At 41.6% G+C, this 24,827-nt stretch overlaps 1 protein-coding gene across 1 annotated transcript in view; it reads left to right on the top strand.

The window, feature by feature from the left end:
* The window catches only part of LGR4 (leucine rich repeat containing G protein-coupled receptor 4), a 127,767-nt gene that overhangs the window by 50,980 nt on the left and 51,960 nt on the right, over positions 1-24,827 (top strand). Inside the window, exon 2 of the mRNA XM_065403496.1 lies at positions 3,794-3,865. Coding sequence (XP_065259568.1) covers positions 3,794-3,865 — 72 coding nt within the window. The remainder of the gene's footprint in view (positions 1-3,793; positions 3,866-24,827) is intronic.

Here is a 24,827-nt window from a genome sequence, read left to right as displayed (position 1 = left end):
CTGGTTATACCATGTTTATGAGCAAAACTAAGATGGCACATGTAAGACAGAAGTAAATTCCAATATGAACATTGTCATATTAGCAACTTGAAAATGCAGTGGAACTCTGTGTAGTAAAATCAATTGTTTTTCCACAGAACAGCTTTGCTCTGACTGGAGATTCACTCCATAATATAGGAACAGAAGTTTCCATATTATAATGTGTCAAAACAATCTGAGACTTTGCTTTGCTATGAATGGAGTTTCATTAAAAGTAGGCTTCAGTATATAACATATCTTGGGGGTTTGGTGGAAAAAACTACTAGTGTTTAAATCCCAATAGTCATTGACTCAGTTGGAGTCATGAGTTCTTGACACTTCTGAAAACCAGGCCCTTGCGGCTGTAATAATTTTCATTCTGTCCTCTGCTTTGTTGAGACTATTGGTTTCAACTGGATACGGTATCCTGTTCCTATCCTAAACTGTTGTTTAGTGTTACCATGCGCTGTTAAACAGCTGTCATATTTTACCCCAGAAGTGGCTGTATTCAAATCATGAATGAAATGACGTCTGTCTGTCTGTCTATGAAGGGCATTTGGATAATATGCACTATATAAACTTTACTACATCCCAGATTATGAAACTATTAATAATAATTTAAAGAGCTATGTTGCATGGTTATTCTTTTAGGAGACACTACCAAAATAACATTAATTGTGGTATTCTTGTATAACTTACTATACCTTTGTGATTCCTCCAGGTCTCCCCTCCTCCCCCTTTTCTTTTGCCTAATGCATAAATGCTTATTTAGTTAAGCCCTGGAAGGGGATGTGGAGTCATCTGGAAAAGGAATGGCCTAGCCTGGGTGTGTGAAATGCATGCATTCATGACAATTTGAAAAATGCAGGGGAGGAGGAGAGTAAAAGTTGCAGCCTCCTGTGGAGCAGACAGCTGACAATTCATGTATCTGATACTTTTATTTACTTTTCTACACAAGAAGAAAAATGTCCACCCACAGCAACTGCAACATCCCATGGTACCCAAGCTGTTGCTGAGATACAAAGCACCTTTATAAATATTCAGACTGTAGAGCTCGTCAATAAAACACCTCTCATTTGACTCCATGAATTTAATGAGGGAGGCTGGACTGTGGTTCATGTTTTAGTCACTTTCACAGCTGGGTTTGTGTTGCATCTTACTCTGGTTTCCTGTATTCTTGATATACACCAGTGTAATTCCGTCAGTTGCAATGGGGTAATTCCTGATTTGCCCAGGTGAAATCAACTGGGCAAACATCTTGGTGAAAGAGGCAATTGCCAGTAAATATGACATTGCTGAGTGTATATTAGAATTATTTGCTACCATTTTGCTAGTGCTCTGTGGGCACGTGTGTGGAAGTTAAGGAGCAGAGGAGCAGCAAACCAGTGACTAGTTATTTATCCATTGGATGAGCAAAGAAAGCCTGATCTAAATTCCATCAAGTGCCAGCTTGGTCTCTTTGTGGCAAAAAATAGGATAGTTTTTCAATAACCAATGTGTGATTTCAGCAGGCCTATTGGCCTTGTAACATACTTGGATGTTGGTATAAATAGAGCTACTTTTTTCTTTATGAACTATGACTAGATGTTGTGTAAGCACTTTTTTTTCTTTATGAACTATGACTGACAGTTGCAGGAATAACATGGACATTACTTGTAGTGTTTTCAGGAAAAAGCTACTTGGTATATTGAGGGTATATTTTAATGTACATTATATGGAAGCTGACAAGTTTTCAGCTCCTATTCTGGCACAAGGCAGGGCACAAGCATCTTGGAGGTTTATTCCCTCAGGAAATGACCTTTGTGACTGTCAGCCCTCAGAGGTTCTGGAGTCTTCCTTTGCTCCTTAGGAGCCTGCACCTGTTAAAGTTAGTGCCAAGTCTCCTATTGAGGAAAAACAGTGAAAGATTTGGCCCTGGCTTTTGATTCTTCAGCAGAATACTTTTTCTTTTGCTGCCACGAAATGGCTGATAAGGGATTTGTGCCACACCCTTCTCTAGGGTGGTATCTGAGTGAACTCAGCTCAGCTCAGTTGTTTTATTTCCAGAAGTAGTGACTCTGCTTTTCAGGTGGAGAGTTTCAAAAGTAATGATGGTGCAGGCTATAAACACATGCTTGTAGAATTCCACAACTGGTCATGGCCTGTAGTTCTTGCTCCCCTGGCTGATGAGCCCTTTAACTTCTGGCTTTGTCAGTGTTTCTGGTTTTATTCCATCATAGGATTCTGCAGCAGAACAAATGCTCATCTGGACAGGCTGGACTTTTATGGAGCTAGGATCTCAAACTAAACAGGTCTAGCATGGATATAGAAGATCGTGTCTATTATTTTTTTTTTCTGACTATAGCCCTTTGGTACCAAACATTAGCACCAAACAAGTACCATTCCCAATGGTTGAAATAACAGACGTATCCTCTGGTCTGGTTTTAATTGCAAACAGGGTGTGTGGAATGACAAGAAAAAATAAATGACGTCCATGTGTTTATCGGCTAAAGGAGAGATGTACTTGTGTGTGTATTGCTGATATGAGAGGCACCTCTGTCTGTACTCAGATGCAGGAACATCTGGTGGTTCTAGGCCAACCGTCTTCCACACATTTTCTGGAAATAAGAAGGTGTGTAACTTACGTTGTTTAGGTGATAGGTGTTGCTGTGCATTCCATAAGGAATGAAAGTTTTTTTAAGCTTGATGCCAGAGTGAGGCTTTGCTCTGATTTGGAAGACCGATGAGGCAAGGGAGATTGGAAGAACTTTGCAGCCGTGGTATTAAGTCTTTTTTAAACTATTTTTTTTTAAAAATTAAAATTGAAGGGCAGCAAAAGCAGAAAGTAAAAAATAAAAAGGTTAAATAATAAAAATTAAATTTGGCAACTGTTAGTTTAAACTAATACTTGTCAAATCAAATTCTTGATTCTGGCCCTGTTCTCTCGTTTTTACTCAGGTTGAGTAGTACTTTCCTTCACGAGTAGTCCCACTGATTTCATGATAGGTATGCAACTAATTTATTTATTTATTTATTCCTATTCACTCCACTACTCATGGAGCAAAGTGCTACTCAACGTGAGTCAAAGGTGGTGGAGTTTAGTTTGCCACTTACTGCCAATATAAAAACAAGAAAAGAATTGGTCTGCATACCTATCATGTAAGCACTTGCTGCTTGCATGCATGTGCTCATGGGCTAAAAATGAATTATACTTAAAACTATTACCTCGAGGACTTTTATAGGTTTTGCAGAAAATATGACTGCGGTAGAGCTGGGGCATGTTCCTACTATTCTTGTCAGCTGCTCCAAAAGCCGCACTTGCCTGAAGGTCTTTATTTTATCAAGTCTCAGTGCGTGTGTTTATTTATTTTAAAAAAAAACACATTACGGTATGAATATTTGAACACTGGGTGGTCACATTTTTTACAGGCGGTGGTTTCAGAGCAGTTTTAGTTACATGCATCAAGACTCTGTGTGTGTAAGGAGTCAGAAAAATCAGGACTGGAGAAAATAAGTGTCTAATAGGCTTCCCCCTCCTCTCTTTTGTAACTTCAAGATATTTTTTCCCCTTCTGGTTGTCAGAAGAAAGCCTTTGGTATCAATCTTTCATGATGCTCTGTATTTTTAGATCACCACGTTGTGAAAGTTTAGCCTGCAAACTCCTAGAGATACCACAACATTACACTGCAAAAAGCTTTTTCTGTTATCCCAGCAGCTGATCTATTTAAATTTACTTCATGTTCTAAATTGGAACATTGCTTATCATTTGACCCATTTGTGTTTTCTTCTTTCCCAGGGATATCAGTATGAACAACATCACAAAGCTACCAGAGGATGCATTTAAGAACTTTCCTTATCTTGAAGAGCTGTAAGTATTTCGCATGTGAAGTCAGGGCTGTTTTTACAGTACTGTGGGATGGTTGTGCTGTTCACCTGAAAATAGGTGGAAAAGCAAATTGTGTTATTAGGATGAGCTGTGAAACAGAGAGAACAATTATACCTTTAAAAAAAGACCTATATATGTTTGGAAGCCAGAGTGGTTAATGCTACTTATGAGTGACTTTTTAGGGTAATTATTTTAATCATGACTACAGTGGTGATACATACTAATTATAGTGTTATTCTAAGATAACATAGGAACAGTGTAATTGCCATTGTTTCCAGTGGAGTTACAATATAGTTATTGCACAGCTTCCATACATACATTGTTTCAGTTACTGTGCAGATAACTCCCATCACTCCTATAGGTGGCAGAGGCAGCATGGTGTAGGTCAGGATGTATTTGAAAAGAAATAGAGGCCTTGTGTTTACAGCTTCTTTTTTATAATTCGTTCTTAGTTTTAGCAGTGCATCTTCCCTTGTCCTGTCTCTCCCTCCCCTCCCTCATTGCTTAGCTACCTCACATCCAGCCTCGTCATTAGGCCCCAGTTCAATAAGGCTCTTAAGCATGATCCTAACTTTATGCACATCAGTATTCCTGTTGACTTGAATGGAACTATTCACTTGCGGAAGTACTCTGCTGAATTGGGGCCTTAATTCAGAAGTCTGAGCAGCAGCTGAAGCACCCTGTAAAAATGAAGCAAAAAAGTAATGATGTAGATTCTATTTTAAAGGTCTGAATATTTCTAATTTTTTTTGTGTTTCAACAGGAAGAGGGACAAGTCTTTATCTTAGTCAGAATTACCACTTCAATAACAGTAATAAATTGCACATAGCCAGTCTGTCTTGGTTTCCCCATCTGTGAAAGGGGGATTATGCTACCGACCTTTTAGGTGTTCTAATAAAAAACAATATACAAGTGAAATTTCTATTGCCCCCTTGACTATGAGTTGCTTAATAATTTCAGTCTTTAAAAGTGCTTTGAGATGATAAATGTTGTTAACCTTGTCTGCGGTTTTGTCTAGACTGGGAAAGGAAATTGGATTTCAAAATGTGTTAACTAAAATCCCCTTGGTTAAAATGTTTGAAACACATTTTTCAAACACAACTCATTTTCCCCATTTAGAAAAAGGCCTTGTGAGGTAAGAAAGCATCATCCTTACTTCACAGATGAGGAAAGTAAGGTAGACAGAGGAAAAGCCATTTGTACAAGGACATATAACACAGTGAGTCAGTAGCAGAGCTAGGAATAGATTGCAGATCCTTTGGCTCCCAGTGTCCTACCCCAACTTTTACATAACATGTTTTCCCTGGTAGGATTGAGGTATTGTGCAAAAATCTGAAGACGGTGATACAGTGCATTTTGATATGACTGTAAAAAAACACGTAACTCCAAGGTGTGCCTAGATTTTCACTGTGTCTTGTACGTGATTCTGGTTCAGGTCAATAGGCCTGTGAAGCAAAGATGAGTTTATTCATCTCAGGCTAACTGTAAATGAGATTCCTTATATTAATGTACTCAAAAGAACTGTCCTCTGCCACCAGGCTCTGGACACCCCTACGTCAATAAAATCTAGAACTGTTTAGTGAGTAATATAGTTGCTTTCAAGATTCCAGACCGTGTTCTCTCCCACACTGTAACTTTAAAAATGTAGCAGTGCTATACTGAAAACGGAACCGTTTAAGAAAACTTTGTGCCACAACATGAGGTGCTGACTACATGCAAAATTACAGGGTTAGGAAGGCTCAGCTGGCTCAGGATTTAGATTGTCTGACCCCTCCCTAAGTGCTTTATAATAGATGCAAATGTGTTTCTGGGTTTTGTATGTTTAAGTTTCCACTAGATCTTATTTGTTTTGTTTTCTGTCCAGGGTTCTTTCTCAAATTCCTCGGCTGTTCATATTTCACACTAAATTTAAAAACCAAAAAACCCACCTTCACACAGACTGTGGGATCCTTCAGTTTTTCCCTATAAGTAATGAAGCAATAAAACCTAACTGGGTGGGTGTGCACTTCATTATGTAATCTCCATAAACCTGGGGTGTGTCATGAAGTATGGAGACAAAAAGGCAGAGCCTTCAGCCACCATATACTTGTGCTTTATTGCACAAGAACCATACTCTACAGTTTGCAATGAGATACATTGTAATGCTGGAATTTGGGAGGGAAAAAACAATCAGACCTGGCTTTAAACTAGGCTGTAGTTCTGAACATCTGGATGTTTTAAATCCTTGCGAGCATGGTTATTTGATGTGTCAAAATAACTAAAAAAATTAGAATAAAATTGGTATTTGTCAAACATTATTTCTGACACATTCAAGTCTTTGTTGCAAAAGAAACAATCCTAGAGACCTTTTTATGTGCGAGTCACGTAGGCCCAAGAGCTGAGTGGTTGGTTTTTTTTCCTTTTTTTTTTCTTTTGTTTTGTTTGTTTTTAAAGGCTATTCCATGCCTTGCTTTGGATGGCAATGGGGCAGGGGGAGATATGCACCCCTACTACACAAGCAGCAACCATTTTAGCTATATCACCACTCTGTCCCTGTCCCCAAAAGCACCCATCACCATTACTATACCGTGGGAATCAGGAGTGCAGCATCTGGAATCCCCAGAAGCACTGAAACATACCCAACCTACTCAGTCCAAACTATCACTGATACAAGAAGACTCCACCCAAGGAAAAAAGCCCCAAGGCGATCAAAGCTGAACAGGCAACGGCTGCACCTCTCAGACGCCACAGGGACTGGTAGAATTGCATCAAAGTTACCTTAGACTTGTACAGGTGAATGCAAGGTTGTTGTTAATGTGAGAATCGTCCATGAACTGCTCACAAGGCTCCTGACCTGGCATGTATCATAAAAATTGGGTTTGATGATGAAGCCAAGCCAGCACAAATCCTGCTAGTCTCTGTGAGATACCTAATACATCATGGGTTTAGAGTGGCCAAGAGTGGAGGCTGTGTGATCATAATCTCATCCAGTTTAGAATAACAAGCAAGATTCTATCCCCAAAATAAAAATATTTGAGTCTGTTCAGCTGGAATGTGAATGGAGTGACAACAAATCATGAAGACTCTTCTAACTTTTATATATCAGATTTACTCATTTGACAAGAATTTAGCCACATTTCTAGAAGAATTAGTCAAGCTTCAACTGAACCTAATGTGTCAGTCCAGAGATTCATTGTCCTGGGAAATTTCAAATTCCATGTAGAAAAATAATCTGACATTATAGCCCAAGATATGCTATGAGCCATGACGGAGCAGGGTTTTGCCCAGGCCATCTCAGACTGCATGTGCAGCTAGATGCATGCCTGATCTAGAACTTAGAAGCACCGATAGCATACCACACTCCTGGAAGGGCCACCGCCAGCACTTCTCAAGAGTGTTTAAAGGGACCCATTCTTGCCCCTTCAATGAACTGATTTGCCCCACAGAACCACCTGGACATTTTCTGTGACCGGAAGATCTTGAAAGGGACAAGCTCTCATCTAATAAATGTAGATGTTGATGAATTACTGAAATATTAACCAACTGCTGTCTGAAACCATCAATGAACTAGCCCCAAAATAACCGCTTCTCTTGTAGGTCCCTGTGGTTCTCTGATGAACTATGAAAAATGAAGCAAGAAAGCAGCTTACAGGAGTACCAATGGCACAAAATATGTTCCACCCAGTCCATGTAGTGCTGAGGCCCACCTGTAGGCAAATGCTGTAAGCCATAAAAGATTCTTTATTTCATACGCAGTTGTGCTAGCCAATAATGGCCAGCTGAACTGATCTGTGCAGTAATCCAACTAATCCACTGGAAGGTCTAAACATGCTTCTAGGACCAAGTGCAGCTCGCTGTGGAAAAGACAAAACCAGCAAGATCTTAGGGAGCCTTGTTGAACAAAAGCTGAACAGTTACCCTGTGGGACTCCTTGCCAGAGAAGGCGAGGCAGAGGCAAAGCCTGATGAGATGTAGGTGTGAGATGCACCTTTTCATCGATAACTCAGTATATAGGAATGACACCCTTAAAACTGACCCAAAACCCCACCTTTGCACCTCCTCACGGACAGGAATGGTGAGGGACCCCTTCTTTTTGATATGGGCATTCATTCTTCTGATCTGAAAGGTGCTTCATAAATACTTTAAATAGCTAATGAGCAGGACCCCATTGTGCCAGATAAATCCAAACAAAAGGGCATTTTTTTTAGCTCCTCAGCTTGCCCCCTGCCATTTTAGGATGTTTGGAGCAGGAGGACCGAGTGGCCAGCTTGGAGAGTGGAAGATTTTCATGGGCACTAGTGACACAACAGGCCACAGCACTGTCATAGAGGAAGTAGAGTGAGGCATGCAGGAGGCAACAACTGCACTTCTGCAGAGCGTGGGGTCCCCAGATGGCAGGTAATCCCCCATCTGTGCAGCTCCTAAGCCATGCAGGAATGGAGCTCTACTCTAACGGGTCTTAGGAGCTCTGGATGGCAGCTGCTGCCTCCTGCACAGCTCCTAAATCATACAGGAATAGAACACCACTATTACAGGGCTTAATACAGTGGTTCTCAAACTTTTGTATTGGTGACCCCTTTCACATAGCAAGCCTCTGAGTGCAACCTCCCCCCCCATAAATTAAAAACACTTTAAAAAATATATTTAACACCATTATAAATGCTGGAGGCAAAGCGGGGTTTGGGGTGGAGGCTGACAGCTTGACCCCCCATATAATAACCTCACAACCCCCAGAGGGGTCCCGACCCCCAGTTTGAGAACCCCTGGCTTAATAGCTCTTCATGCAGGAGACTTCCCCTGCAAATATCCTCCTGCGGGGGGAAGGGGGGAGGAGGAGGGCTGTTTTTCCAAAAAGACAGGCCCTGCCTGCTGCGGCCGCCTTCTGCTTCCTCAGTTTTGCAACACCTCAATTTATCCTACCATCTCATAATCTAGTAATATTGCCAAATAATGCCACATAATTTTATGATGCATAAATGGAGGCAGATAGAAGCATAATTTAGGACCCTGAGCCTTGCTGGGGGATAACAAAAGGAGTAAGGTTCATTTGAAGCAACTATTTTTGTTATGTTAGGGAGGTGGATACTTTGAAGGTCTGTCAGATTTTAAATGGATCCTTTTTCAAATGCTAAGATGAATATTAACAAAATGTAAAGAAGACGCTTAGTGCTAGATATGTAAAAGCTTATCTCCTAATTAAAGGTGCAGTCAACGTCACTAAGTATCTGATCTTCAAGTCCAGTCCAGTGGTATTTGACGATTAAATTACATCCTACCTGCAAATAATTGCAGGTACGAATAGGATAGGGCCAACTAATTCTCAGCTGAAAATCAGGCTCTGGGTGTATGTGCTGTGCGTGCTGTTGTTCACACACCCCCATACATTTACTGCAGAGAAGTTCACAGTGCACTTATCATATGCCTTTAGGATTCTTGCAATATTTATAAATGTTGTTGTAAAACTTGCTGTAACTGATACTCATCTGGAAGTAATTTGCAAGTGACTGAAACTGCAGCGGTCAAAGTCGCTGAGGAGCAGACCACCAAGGCTTTTGCCACAGCAGTTGATGAGGTATATTCTCTACAAAATGTTAACATTAACATGCTACATCCCTGAACTTGATATGGAAACTTAAAATCCTAGAAGAATTTGGCCGCAGTTTCCTAACCACACCTATAAAGTATTTATAGCTGGCTACAAGAGAAATGCAGCTAGATACTACAGTGTTTTTGAAAAGCATAAACCGTTTGCTAATATGAATTCTTAACTGAAAAATCTGGCTTAATGATGTCCTGATGCATTTCTAAGTGATTTGTTAGTGCCTTCTGATATTTAACCCCCTTTTTACAGTGGTATGGAGGGTTTTAGCCATGTGATTTCCACTGACTTACTTACCAAATTAACCCAAATACTCTAACCCATCAGTTCTTCAAAAGGCTTTTCATTTTCAGGATATGTAACTGCAGACAACTTTACAGTGTGAATGCAGAGGCTTAACTTATTCAAAACAGAATGTCTCCTTGACTTTATGACCTTTAGATTGTTTTCATTTCCACTTTCAGCTTTTTAAACCTCTGGCTCCTTATTTACCCTGGGTTGGTGTGTAATGTTTAAGTGATAAGATCCAACACACTGGTTCCTTATCAGTGCATGAGGGCTGGTAGGGGATAGGTAAGTGCCCCCATAGGGAATAGTTAAATTAAGCAGATTGTCCTGCTGCTTCTCTCTGGGGAGTTTGTCAGTACCTCATGTCCATATTTGCCATGGTAATTTATTAATTTTGTTTTGCTGGGTCAAAATAGCATTTGGTCCTGTATATGTGAAACGTGCTTTAAATCCACTCAACTGTAGCTTGGAGGGGTGTATTCTAAACATTGGCTTAATGCAGGGGTAGGCAACCTATGGCACGTGTGAAGGCGGCACGTGAGCTGATTTTTAGTGGCACTCACACTGCCCGGGTCCTGGCCACCGTTCCAGGGGGCTCTGTATTTTAATTTAATTTTAAATGAAGCGTCTTAAACATTTTAAAAACCTTATTTACTTTACATACAACAATAGTTTAGTTATATATTACAGGCTTATAGAAAGAGACCTTTTAAAAACATTAAAATGTATTACTGGCACGCGAAGCCTTAAATTAGAGTGAATTAATGAAGACTCGGCACACCACTTCTGAAAGGTTGCCGACCCCTGCCTTAATGTATTGGGAGAATGCTCTCTCCGCTGCAAAATTCATGAACTCTTCAAAGAGCAAGGGAGGGAACCATTTTGTCCAGCAAGGAGCATTGAGACTTTTTGAAGAGTTAAGAGATACCAGGGCTTTTGAGGTTGTGGATGGGGACAAAATGGGGGACCCAGTAAGTGGTGGGAGATATTGCTCCTTATAGGTTGAAATTTGTTAGACTTGAACCTCCAAGGCATCCCTAAAGGGATTATTTTGCTTCTAGACTCCTCCTAACCAAATTGCAGGGTGCTATTCCAAAAAAACATTGTGAACCCAACCCAGCCAGGCTGTGAGCAGCTCTGGCCATGTAATATATAGTAATATATATTTTGTAGATGTATACTAAGGCAGGAACAGCTTAAATGTCTTCACCAAGGACACATGTTGTATGTCTACACTGCAATGTAAGCCCAGGATTAGTGGGACTTGTGTCAGCTGGCCTGTGTTAGGGAATCCTGGGTTTGAGTGTCTACATTGTACTTTAGCCCTTTTCTAATCTGTGCTCAAACCTAGGCCTCTGGTGCCCACACTGTGGTGCGCAAACCCGAGTCAAAGTAACCATATGAGTCCCTAGCATTCCCCCCACTCCCAAAACGTGGCTGCTCTAGCCCTAGGACCATGGTGCACTGGGAAAACTTTACTGTTGGGTCTGCATGTTACAGGAAGTTTGAAGCAGCTCACTTTGCAACAGACTTGCTCGGTTTGCTCTCCATTGCAAACACAGGATTCTCTCCGATAGTGTGCTTGCAGATTGGAGATCAGAAGAGAATGGGTTAACGCTGACCTGAGCTGCTGCCATTTGAAAAGGGAGGATGTCAGCTTCTGTTTTCCATAGAATGTATTGCAGATTGTTGGGATAGAGAGGACTAAGGAAGTTGTCCCATGGAATTGTAGGATATTTCTGGCAGACTCCCGGGACCCAAGACAAGTGGAGCTGCGTCTACACTGCAGAACAGTAGGGCTCAGGCCCTGGGTCCCAGCTTAATTTGAGTTGAGACCCTCCAGCCCTGCAAGATTCTGGGACTCTGGGTCCAAGTCCTGGGTTACTGCAGTTGAAGTGTAGATGCAGGGGAGGTGGGGGAGCTTAGGTTTATACTGTGAAATATAACCAGCTTCATCACCAGTACCAAGTTAGCTAAGGAATACAGAATCTTTTATGGAGATAGTTTAATTTGACCTTTATGGATAAAAAATTAAGAGTAAGTCTTCTCCAGTTATAAAATATGTAGGAGTTAAGAGAATTGGTTGGTGCATTGAAGCTATTGGTGAATTATTAGAATAGGACAAATGAGGCCTTTCTCTTTTTTGTAAGAGTAGGGGGAAGACTGACCTCTTGTTTTGAGACAGGCAAATGGAGCAAGAGATATAAAAGTAACTGTTATTTACCAGGGGAGGGAGAATGAAGAACTGCTTGAATGTTTAATTGCCTCTGTGCAATTTACTGCACTAAAATGCTCTTGGTCTTGATTAACCATCTTGTTTCTGCTTTAGAATTTTCTGAGCATTGCATTTAATAGACAATGTTTGTCTGGGGAACAAAAGAACTAATTAAAAGGCACGCTGACAGTAGAAAATGACGTGTGTGGTGTTTTGCCTTACGGTTGTAGTCGGAGTCTCTGCAAAGAAAAAGACTAGAGTTATTTTTTGCTCTTGGCTGTAGCTGAAGATGACCACCTGGCTGAAATTTTACAGCTGCTTGCATTCATAGTATCTATTTCAGTGTGTAATTTAGATGTCGCTTTTGTTCTTATTTCTTCATCAGAAGAAAGCTAAGCTACACAGTCTCCTCCCTTTTTGTTTATTAGTTTGGTTTTACAAATAATAGTGTGCAGAGTTTATATCAAGGCCACCAGGGTTGAGCTCTGCTAGTATGAGAAGAAGCCTGGGCTTGAAGGGGCATCCTTCTTGGCCCCAGGTGGAAGACATGTTTCGTTTGAACTTAAGGAAATGTGACCTTTAAATGGGGGTTGTTTAGAATAGCATTAGCACAGCCTTTTTAAAGTGGTATTGAGCACTGGGGTGTTTAAGGTGATAATAAAAAGATGAATAATTTTTCCCTCACTAACATAAAGATATAGTCCCAGAACTCAGAATGGGATGTCAGAGACAAAGAGCCTGTCAAAATAAGGCTTTGTCTTCACTAGGAAAAAAGATGTGTTCTTGATTTGTGTTAGCTAATGCGTAATAATGTCCTAGTGAAGTCAAGGAAGTTTGTAGTGTTGGCAAGTCTAGAGAGACTCCTGGGGATATAGCCCAGGCTTCAGCTTGACCAGCGAGCACATGGTAAATGTATACGTTGCCTTGTCTCGCCTAGAGTCTTGGAATGTGTCTTACACGTACCTTTAAATTCTAGTCAAGGCAAACCCTTGGGCAAAGATTCCCCAGTAGGATTAACCACGACCAGCTAACTAAGGGCTTATCTACAGTACCTGCTGGATCGGCAGGCAGCGATTGATCCAGTGGGGGTCGATTTATCGCGTCTACCGTTGAGCACTCTCCCATCGACCCCCGTACTCCACCAGGGCGAGAGGGAGAATGTCAGCTGTTGACTTACTGCAGTGAAGATACCACAGTAAGTAGATCTAAGTATGTAGCTGAAGTTGCATAACTTAGATCGACTCTCCCCCTCTCTTCCCACCCCACACTTCCCCGCCCCGTGTAGACCAGGCCTAAGTTTCTAAACATCACTGGCTTTGTCTACTCTAGGTGGTGTTGAAAAACATGTTGGCCGACCTCTGTTAATCACTTCCTGTCTAAATGAGCCTTAAATGAATGTGTTCTAGCTGAATTCCAACCCTGATAATGTAAGAATAGGATTTTTGTATTCTAGAAACCTCTAACAAAGCTCACAACTTGTATGTTTTCCTTTTTACAAGAGAAAATGCTAGTTAGCTCGGTAAACTGTATTATTTTGGGAGGGTTGGGAAAGTCTTTAAAATTCCTTTATGGTTTTTGTTTTGACAAGTTAATTTCAACCTCCAAGTGACTGTGTATTAGGTCCCCAGTATTACCTAAACTGGTTATTCTGCAACAAGGGTCTTTTTGAATTCCCTCTTTCAGGATCCTTTCTTATGCTCATCTCTTTTGTATGACTAACTGAAAGTCTTCAGCACACAAATACCTCTTTTGGCATTATTTAAAAACAGTCTGGCTCAGCTCAGTGTCCTAGAGGTAGCACGATGCGTTCTTAAGCTGAAGACCCCCTTACAATCCTGGATTTAGTTGGTTTCCTGAGCCAACAGGATAGGGCTGGCCTGAAGCATAAGTGAAGCATAAGTGAAGCTTTGTGGTAGCCTTAGCAGCTCATAATCTAATTCTCTACTACTGTGGGGTCCCAAAAACAACTTGTGGTGCAGTCTGCCCCTCTTCTGTTATTGGGGATGGAGTAGGGCACAACTTGATTTGTGTGTGCATATTCACAAAAATAGTTAGCTTCTTATAAACCCATGAGCAGTCAGACCCAGCTCTACAAAAGCCATTGATAAGTCAGAGTAGAAATGGCACTCTCTGTATATGGGCAGTAGCCACATAGTCCCTGTGAACACCCTCTCTACGAAAGATTGCCGGGACGGTTTGTTTACCTGCAGCATCTGCAGGTTCGGGGCCACGGTTCACTGCTCCAGGCCAATGGGAGCTGCTGGAAGTGGCGCGGGCCGAAGGATGTGCTGGCCGCCCTTCCCTGACGGGCCACGTGCCAAAGATTGCCGATCCCTGATGTAATCGGAGAGGATCCTGATTCAAAACCCTGGATTTGCACCTGGGAGAAGTCCACAGGTCACCTAGTTCAGACCCTTCCTGGAGAACCATGATATGCAACTATGCCCTCACATATGAAGTTCCATAAAATTCATTCTCAATCCCATTCAACCTCTATCTGAAATTGTTTCGGTGGACTTGCAACAGAACAGGGTCAGGTGCCACAAATACACACATCATACCCACCTCTACATTTTGTCATTCACTATCAGCACCATTTCCCAACTAATGGAGTGCCTGGAAACCATCAGCACACAAATGAAGAATAGTTGGCTGAAACCAAACCCAGGGAGGACCGAGGCTATGGCAGTGGGGAGAATGATACATTTCAAAGAACTTGCCATCTCCACCCTAATTACCCTTCATCCAGGGCATTTTTTCCTGTCAAGATGGTCCACAACATTGGGGACCCTGTGGGTAGCCAAATAGCTAAGGCTAAAAAAACCCAAACATGCACTTACATCTAAAGCTGGCCAGAGAATTACATCCTGATCTATCAGACTCTGTTTTGGCCATGCTGATCCATGTGTCTGTGATCTCTAGGCTTTATTACAGTTAGGAACAAAGATGCTGGTTCTGGAAAAGCTCCAGTTGGTTCAGGATGTAGCAAGCCCACCTGCTGAGCAATACAGGCAGCTGAGAGTGCCTCACCAGATGCTGCACTCTCTGCACTGGTTCCTCGTAGAACACAGAATCAAACTCCTGGATCTGGCCCTGGGAGTCAGTCTTTCTCACAACAGCTGGCCCCTCACTGGGGAAATACATTTCCAGAGCATGTCAGAATATTCAGAGCAAAATGTGTAAAACTCCCATCTTTGACTTGGCTTTTCCACAATCGGACAACACTCTTTGGAGCTTTGGGTGGGGAGGGGGGAAAGAATCCTTTTTTTAAAAAAAACAGTTTTTAACTTCAGTTATCATGATGTTGAGTGCAGAATACTTGGTTACTGGTAGTTCCTGCTACGTTAAAGGAAGCATAAAATAGATAAGAGTCTACGATAATCCCATGTGCTCAGTAGGGGAGAGTGTAGGTCCAGACAGAGAACCCCACAGCTACTTATTCAGACTAGCCCAAATGCTTTAAGGCCCTCCTCCCCCTCATCAAGGATAGTCTTCAGACAGACTGGGGCAGAGCAAAGGAAAGTTCACATTTAGATTGTAATGCAAAAATAGAAAGTGGAAAGAAAATGAGGCATTTATTAAAACATGCTCTTTTTCTTCTTGCTTCAAAGTCAGTGATGCCTGGGAAGCCCAAAGTGTTTACAGTGCTGTAACTTACCAGTGTAGACTACTAGTCACCTATTTTTAAAAGACATAACACAATATTTTCTTACATGGGTGTAGTTTCTGTTTTGTGCTGGAGGATAAATGACTGAATTGCTATGACAACTTGCTCTGACAGTTCAGATTGTGTAATCTTTGCTGACGGTTGTGTACTTTGCCATTTAAAAAGGTAGTAGTTTACATATTTTCTATGGGCTATCCTCTTAAGGAGGTCTGGCCAAAATATAGATGTCACTTGTAAGTAGAATTTGAATGTGCCTTTTTATAGACTGAAACGTTTGCCTTCTTCAAAAGCAACTTTCCTTTATTTTAAAACAAAACCAAACACAATGGGCCAAAATCTGCCCTTGGATAATTTTTCCACTGGGAGGCTGTGGAATCTCCATCATTGGATGTTTTTAAGAACAGGTTAGACAAACACCTGTCAGGGATGGTCTAGGTCAGGGGTCGGCAGCCTTTCAGAAGTGGTGTGCCGAGTCTTCATTTAGTCACTCTAATTTAAGGTTTCGCGTGCCAGTAATACATTTTAACGTTTTTAGAAGGTCTCTTTCTATAAGTCTATAATATATAACTAAACTATTGTTTGTATGTAAAGTAAATAAGGTTTTTAAAATGTTTAAGAAGCTTCATTTAAAATTAAATTAAAATGCAGAGCCCTCCAGACCAGTGGCCAGGACCCGGGCAGTGTGAGTGCCACTGAAAATCAGCATGCATGCCATAGGTTGCCTACCCCTGGTCTAGGTAATACTTTGTCCTGTCTTAGTGCAAGGGATTGGACTAGGTCCCTTCCAGTCCTACATTTCTATGATTCTGTGATATGAGGACAGAATTTAGCACATTAATTCTCATGCTTTTCATTGTATAGTCCAGTGAAAAGCCATTTTAAATGTCTGAGAACAAGAACGATGAAAGACTTTTTATCTCAGGGATCATTTATTTATAGAAAAATATTAATACCAGAAAAAAGGGGTTCAGAATGAAAAGCAGCCCCCTCAAAACTTGATGGTTTATACGGTTATGATTGTGTTACTGGTTATAACTGCATACCCTTTATATCACTCCTTTCTATGCCTTGGTTTACACACACATATCATGAGGGGGCCATCAGGGAGTTGGCTATGGATCCCTGATTTTCCGCACATCCCTGGTGTGGGTTAGAACAGATTAGGAACTGCTTTAATCTGCTTCAAATTACTCTGGTCCCCAAGGGACCGTTCACCAGTGGAAGGAAAGCAGAGGGCAGCACCCTCCAGGCACATCTTCATTTGACAGGAAAATCAAATTCCACTCAAGGCAGATGCTGCCCTAGGACAGCGGGACATCTGGGGCAGTCTTATTAGAGATGAATGGGGCTGATGCCTAGCCCACTAGTAGGACTGCTGTAAAGCAAGTGTTTCTGTGCACCAGGTCCAGCTGGAGACTGCTGTTGTGGGAGCATGAAGCAAAACTCAAGCAGCATGAGGAGGCTTGAGGGATGGGCATGGGGAGACAGTAGTAGCAATAATTACATGGTGCCAGAGGTAGTGCCCGAAAGGGGGTACAGGGAGTCAGCAAAAATGGGAGCACAAGATGGGAGTTGGGTGAAGGAACAAAGAAAAGGAGTCCGTAGAGAAGGTGTAGAGGACTTGTGATGAATTAAGCTGCAAGAGATCAGGGAGGTTGCTTTGGGTCTTGCTTGAAGAGCTGCCTCACAGTCAGAGCTAATACACCAACATACGTGTTATGGTATCTGTCTGTAGAGCACCTAGCACAGTCGGGCCCTGATTCCTGACTGGGATCCCTAGGCGTGCTGCCAAAATACAATTTAGTAAAAAAAAAAAAAAAAAAAAAAAAGACATATTACTTATTAATCTTACAACAAATGGGTGTTGCATTCCTCACCAATATTCTAACTTGCAGTGAGGAATACCAGCTTCCAGTGGGTGATGGCAGGCAGGCAGGCAATGCACGCTAACTCGTATGCATTTATATAGCAAACCCGTGACAGACATACAAAAGCCAACAAACTATTACAGCACAAGAGACACAGCTAGGGTGGGAAGCATCCCAGAAAACTGCAGAGAAAAAATTACAGCAAACCTTTGTGCATGAAGATTTTCACTGGGAGAGAAGGGGACCTAATTCTCTGCTCAAATATCTTGAGGCTCACCACCATCTGGGTTGAAAAACAAGAACAGAAGGCTTCCTAGGGGTTCATGTTGCATCCAGTCAAGAATAAGAGAGAAGATTGATTGATGTTTTTAATCAGGATGGGTCAAATGTTATCCCTGACACAATTCCATTGACTTTGGTAGAATTAACGTGTGGTTAACGTGTCCCAACAATTCTGTAGCAAGGTTGCCAGACTGTCTCATAATTGCACCATTTAACTTACCAAAAGAGAGAGGACTCGAGACTTTGCAGCCTCCAGAAGTGCTTTGGTTCAGTGTGCTATGTCTGGCATCAAACTCTGGGAAGATGATGTCATGGAGGGTATTCCCCAGCCATCCGGAATCCTCTTTTCATAATACAAATAAGGTGCATGTGGACTTGAGGTCACTGGCTATACCATGTAAAATAATGTATGGTATTGGACTCCTACCAACGATGCATTTTATGACTAACAAAAAATGCTGTGCCATCCTACGAGAGACGTATTAATTTATCTTCCCTACTACTGCCCCAAAATCCAACCCTTTTGGGCAATGGGTCACTTCCTGAATTTGTTCAACTTTACAACAATGAGATACCTTGAATGACTGAATTATTCTGAGGGCACTAGTCAACCAGCAAGCTTAGATAATCATAACAGAGTGGTTCTTGATAGTCATATAAATGCAAAGATTTTCTCTCCCTCAGTATTTTATTCCTTGGAAGCACTGCCCTATTTATAGCTCCTAGGCACTATGGTAATACAGATAATAATAGGAATGAAAGAGAACCTAACATCATTAAGTAGTTAAATGTAAATTGTTTTATTCTTACAACTCTGAGCTGTACAGTCTAATGCAGTAGTTCCTTTAGTGCAGATTGTATGTAGCAGTTCCATCGATGTAGCACCCCCATAGGATGCCTATGATGAACACCGAGGAAGTATATTTTTGTCAGTTGATATGTAGGTATCTTTCCACCAGTCGCTTGTATGCCATATGCCTGCAGGAGCTAGTGGCGTTAGGGCCATGTCTACACTGCAGCAGCACAACTACGGTACTGCAGCTATAGTGCCTGTAGTGTGGGCGCTTCCCACGGCAACAGAAGGGGTTTTTCCATCAATGTAGTTTATCTGTCTGAGAGGCAGTAGCTAGGTTGACGGAAGAATTCTTCCATCAACCTAGCCATGTCTACTCCAGGTCAACCTAGCAATGGCACTCAGGATGCAACATTTTTCACAACCCTGAGCACATAGCTAGGTCAATCTAATTTTTAAGTGTAGACCAAGCCTCTGTAATCTGTATAGTAGTGTTGCTTCCAAAATGGCATGTCTTGAATTGATGGTGCAGTACCAGCACATCAGCATTTCTGTGCTCTCAATGTCATTCTTTGAAGTGTTGACGTCTTGAGTCAGTACTCTCGGGAGTGACTTTGATAGCAAGAGATGAGGTTATCAAAATGCCTGGTGTAACCCTGGCACATTCCTTCATCTTCAAAAGTATCTTTAAGGCCATTGGGAGCAGCCCATGTTGCTAATTAGCTGCATTAAACAGTAGCCACTATCAACTGAATTCTCTGTAGCAAGCAGTCTGCCTGACTTCTTAACAGCTTGACTCACGGGAGCTGTCCTTGTCTGTCCATGCCCTTCTCGTCAGTGGCTGGCCTGGGGACTCTCCCATCCATTTTCTTTTTAATCTTTTTTCCCAGGCTTTGGGGGCAGATACTTCCCTGCTGGAGCCTCCAACTTATTCATGCACACAATTTTACTTAAAGTTCCACTTACTTCTGGCCAAGGAGTTATTGGTTGGAGTGATTTTTCTGAACAATGCAAGACACTACTTAGTTCTCTCCTCAGGTTGAGTCCTTGCAATGCTGCTACCCCTTCCTGCCTGAGAAGTAAGAGACAATGAATTAACTTTGTGTCTTATGACATTGGCAAACACTTAAGACTAGACCATTGGGCTAACTCCATATATCTATGTTCTTAACAGAAACACTAAGTGTGATATTCTGGAGATTTTGGAAGTGTCTAATTCGCTGTATTTTGATGTAAGGAGAACAGACCATGGGACGATGTATTGAACAGGAAATTCTTAGTTATTCTTTCATAGTGATGTTCCTCAGTAAGTGCATGATTGCAAACCTTCCTCCACACGTCCAGATGCTTAATTTTTCAGCTCAGAGTGGCACATGAAATAGCCAAACCTGATTTTAAAAAATTGCAGAAAATGAAAGGTGAAAGCGTATTTAGAGCCAGAAGTGATGACAGCCAGAATAATCTGCAAACTATTTGCAAGGTTGTATGGGGAAGGTAACGTTATTGAGATTTTTAGCAGCTGTACCATTCCCTGCACTGCTGTTTATGGTATAAATATTTGCATTTAATCAAGATCTTTTAATAGCTGATTTCCTTCTGCTTCATCACTCAGCAGCATAACTGTATTTTTCATCAGTCTTTTGCCAAAGAAATTAAGGGCATGCCAAAAAAACAACTCTAGGCTAGATTGTGCATTTTAGTGCAGTCCTATGGAAAGAGCATAAACTGTGCTGCTTCAGGAAGAGCCTCACAAACCACTGGACCCTCTGAGAGGCTTGATTCTTCCCACGGCCCCTCTGTTGTTATCAGGATGGAGGAATTTGCTACAGTCCATTTGAGGGTGTAGGACTGCCCCCCCACCCCCCATCCCCACCATGGAGCTGGCCCGCATTGTTGCCAAGCCTGGTAGGGGGACAATGGAATAATAGCTCTGCCTAGTGCCCATTCAGTCTGTTTCCTGCGACGGGACAACTGATGCACAACCCTTGCATTCCCCCCCCCAGCACCCATGGCAAAGAGCTAAGTAGCCTTAATGTAATTGCCCTAGGAAAGGACTCCTTACTCCCTTGATTGGCTGGTTTGGGGCTGGTCACAATCTAGCCCCTGAAGACTGTTCTTGATGAACTGGAGAAAAGAGTTTGATTTCTGTATTAAACTATAGATATTTAGGGACCAGTCCTTCAAGGTAAGGAGAACTTCCTGTGATTTGTGGAGTTGTCACTTCCACTGCAGGGAGGAGGCACTCAACACCTCGCAGGACTGGGTAAGCATTGTACAGTTTTTACAGCAAAATTTAGCTCTCACCCTTTTTCTTTTAAAGAATTTTCAGGGGTACTAAGCAGTGATGTATTTTTTTATAGTGTAGGAGCCCTGCAGACGTGACCTGAAATTGATAATTCTGTCATGTGTGAAGAAATTTTTGGAGACTCCCTTGTGTGTGACGTCAACATATGATAAAGCACTCATATTCATCACCTAATATTCTTCCAGTAAATTTTACCTCATTGAAAATCTGTGCAACAGCGATGATGCGACTTTATACGTTAGTGATAAGTACGCATACTATATCAAGAGAAAACACACATAACCAAGCTTTTATGTGCCAGACTTCGTAGCAAGGCACATCTGAAGTACACATATAGTTAGTCAAAAAGCCCATTGGCGGTGCATGTAAAATATTGTTTTTGCAACATAAATATTCTCTATAAACTTCAAATAAGGGCAGGATTAACTGGTATGCTTCAGCTATTTTTGGGCCACTTCATAAAGCTACTTTAACTAGCTGATCAGAGCAGGTTTATAATGGTTTTCTACCAACTCCCACTTATGCTGAAGATCCTTACCCCCCACATCCCAGCAGCCCTGACATACATTCCACCCACCTCCGCCCCACCGACCACAGCCCCCAACATCACCCATTTGCCTCCAACATCCAGGAGCGATGCTCTGGACTGGTCTGGCAGCACTATATCCCTGGTTTTGAGACTTCTCTCCCTTGGTAAAGCTCTGATTTTATAAGACAGAGACAGACAGACACGCAAATAGATGGTAGATAGGCCATGACTATACTACAGAGCCTGTGCTGACATAGCTATGCTGGCATGGCTCTCTAGTGTAGATGCAGCATATACCAACAAAAACAGTTTTTCTGCCTGCTTAGGAATACCACTTCCATAAACAATGTTAACTATGCCAACAGAAGCACTCTTCTGTTGGCATAGCTGTATCTACACTGGGGGTTTTGTCGCTATAGCTATGTCCGCTGTTAATGTGTTTTTTTTAATACCCACCGTCGGGGGAAATTTTCTGTTTTGGCATTAATACCCACATGCCATCTTGAATTTGTGGCAACAACAACTAGGAATCCATCTTGGCTGCCCTTCTTCCCCCTCTTCAGGTATAGTTTCCCGCCCTTTCTACCGAAAAGGTGGGAATCCAAGTAGCCATGTGATATGTCATCTGCCCAGGAACAGCAGGGCATAGAAGAGCTAGCACATCAGAAGGAAGGGACTGCCCATCTGAGTGGCTGAGTGCTGGACCACAGCAGTGTGGTCTACTCAGGTGCGTAAGCCAGAGTACCGCGCCTTAGGGTTGTGGGAGGGTTTAACACACTTGCACTCAAGGGTGAGCTGCTAGCTTCCACTCTCTCATCCGGATCTTACTTGCACCCGCGACGACACAGGGAAGGAGAAAGAAGAATCACCAGCATCAAGTAGAGTTATCGCCTACCTGTTGCCTGAGGTCCATTCTTCATCCTGTTGAGTCACCTGATTGGTTCCAGACCCGATCTGCATCATGAGGCTCCAGATGCAAGCTGCAAGAAATGGTAGAGACCTTTTTAAGTCCTCCATACCCCTCACCTGGGACCCGTTTTATGGAGGGAGTAAACCCTTTTTGGTCACAGGCAGTATAATTATAGTGCCACCTTTACCTATTTACCTTACCTACCTGTGTTGGGAGTCCTTTATAGCATACCCCGTTTACTTACCTTGTTTAACTGTTGTTGGTCTAATAAACGTACCTGCGTTTTACTCCTGCACTCCCTTGTTGGTTTTTATTTTGGGCGATCTTAAACCCTGATGATAGATGCGGGTAGGGAGACAAATCTCTCGACTGGTCTCCGGCCTTCCTAAAACCAGTCAACACCCTGACCCAATAGAGCTATGCCAATAGAAGTTAAAAGTGTAGACTGAGCCTGTTTGTGTGTGTTTTTAATTTAGTTTTTAATCTTCTACCAAAAAACCCTGGGCATGGCTCAAACAATCTATTGATCTTTCATTAATTCCTCCTCTAACATGTGTTAAGAATAATGTTGGGAATCTGCAAGAAATGGTAGAGACTTTTCAGTTACAGCACATATGTAAAACAAGTGAAGATGTGACCTTTTCCCCCCCTATTTCTCTTTGGCTGGTTTTGAACTAAACCTTATTCTATGAAGAAAAATATCCCCATCCTGACAGCTGCAGCATGCTGCAGCAGAAGAAAGCTTGTTAAAATGATGCATAATATTTTAGTCTTAGCCTACTGGGTAACCGTAGTTGGAACCTCCTGATGAGAAGCCATGCTCCCCAAGGCTAGTACATGCATGATAAATGTATATTTGGAAATCTGATTAGTACAGCCTTTGCACACTTGGCCAGTTGTATCCTGTTTCCTGGAAGGCTGCCAGACTTAAGCTAAACGGAAATGTAATGGATTGCAGTTTTTCTGTTGGTTGGTTGCAGCAGGCTGAATAAACAGGAGTTGCCTTAAGGTAGACTCAGTATTCCTATATAAAGTCACGCAAGCCTTGCTTTTGCTTAGTTGTATCTTGTTTCTAGTGCACAATATGTTGCTTCCGTGACAGTGGATGGGATTGATGGTGGTCCAACTTTTTATTTTTTATTTTTTTAATAAAAAATATTATAGCAGATGTTTGACCAAATCCCAAAGCAGCCCATTTAGGTAGGGAGCTTAATGCTTTTAGAACCACAACTGTTGCTGTTCATAAACTTGTGGGGAATGGTGGTTTTTTGAATAAATGCTAGATTATCAGTGTCAGTAACTGTCTGCGGATATAATTTGGTGCTATATGTTCAGTTATGTCTCTGTTTATTTAAGAGTTTCTGTTTCGATTTAAAAAAAACAGTTTGCATTTTCTTTTAATATAGCTGTGTTTTGGAGATAACTGGCAAAATACAGGTTCATAAGTACTCATTATACACTTTGCAGGGAGCCAACACATTTTATACATATTTGTTCTCAGTGCATTTTTTAGGAAATCATTAAAAAGAAAGACATGCACACTTTTTCAAGAAAAAAATTAAAATCTAAATTTAATACAAACCATTTACGGCAACTAGCTGGGAAACGTAGCACTGAACTTATTTGTTTTTCGTTGTTTGAATTCTAAAAAACCAAAAATCATGAGGTTAAAAAAAATATTAATCAACGTTAGATCTTTTTAGTTTTTTTTGGCCTTCTGGTGTCAAAGCCTTTAGACTGCACTTGGGGCATGTTTTCAATTTTTATCTGTTACCTGGAGGGCTAGAAACTGATTTTATAAAAAACAAACAAACAAAAAAAGCTGTGTGTCTTGTGTATTTACCTGTCTCCAGGAAATGGGGCTTTAAGAACAACACACAGTGACAATGTGACTTGCCATAAAATTACAAGAGAGTTTTCTCTTGTCTTATACTGGTATTGTAAGCCGTTTGAGGGCAGGGACCATCTTTTTGTTCCATGTTTGCACAGTGCCTAACACAATGTTGTCCTGGTCCGCGACTAGGGTTTCTAGGTGCTAGGGTAATGCTACTAATAATAAAGAGTTGGCAATACTGCATACTTGTACCTCTGCAGTTTGTTGTATTTGAGAGTGTAGGAAAGAGTAAGGTTTTTTTGTTTTGTTTTGTTTTATATTTGGAAAGCATGTACAGCACCGAGCACAATAGGGCCATTGCCTTGATTGGGGCTTTTAGCTGCTACTGTAATTTAAAAAAAAAGTAGTGTATCTGAACTATGCATATTAAAATTCCAATCCTGCTAAGTCTTTTTGGACTTGAATAGTTCCATTCATTTCAGTGGCGCTTCTTTTCTTGCATGTGTTTTACACTCTTGCTTAAGTCTTTGGAGTATCGGGGTCTACAGCTGCAATTCTTCTGATGGATTCTGACCATAACCACCTAAACCATGTTGTCAAACCTTAGACCTGGGGGGTTTATTCGTGCCACTAGAGTCCCAAGTGACATCTGTGGAACAAATTCACAAAAATAAT

This window comes from Emys orbicularis, chromosome 4 (assembly GCF_028017835.1).
Source record: "Emys orbicularis isolate rEmyOrb1 chromosome 4, rEmyOrb1.hap1, whole genome shotgun sequence".
NCBI lineage: Eukaryota > Metazoa > Chordata > Testudines > Emydidae > Emys > Emys orbicularis.
Note: the sequence above shows the minus strand (reverse complement) of the source record. Positions and strands in the feature narration are given on the sequence as shown.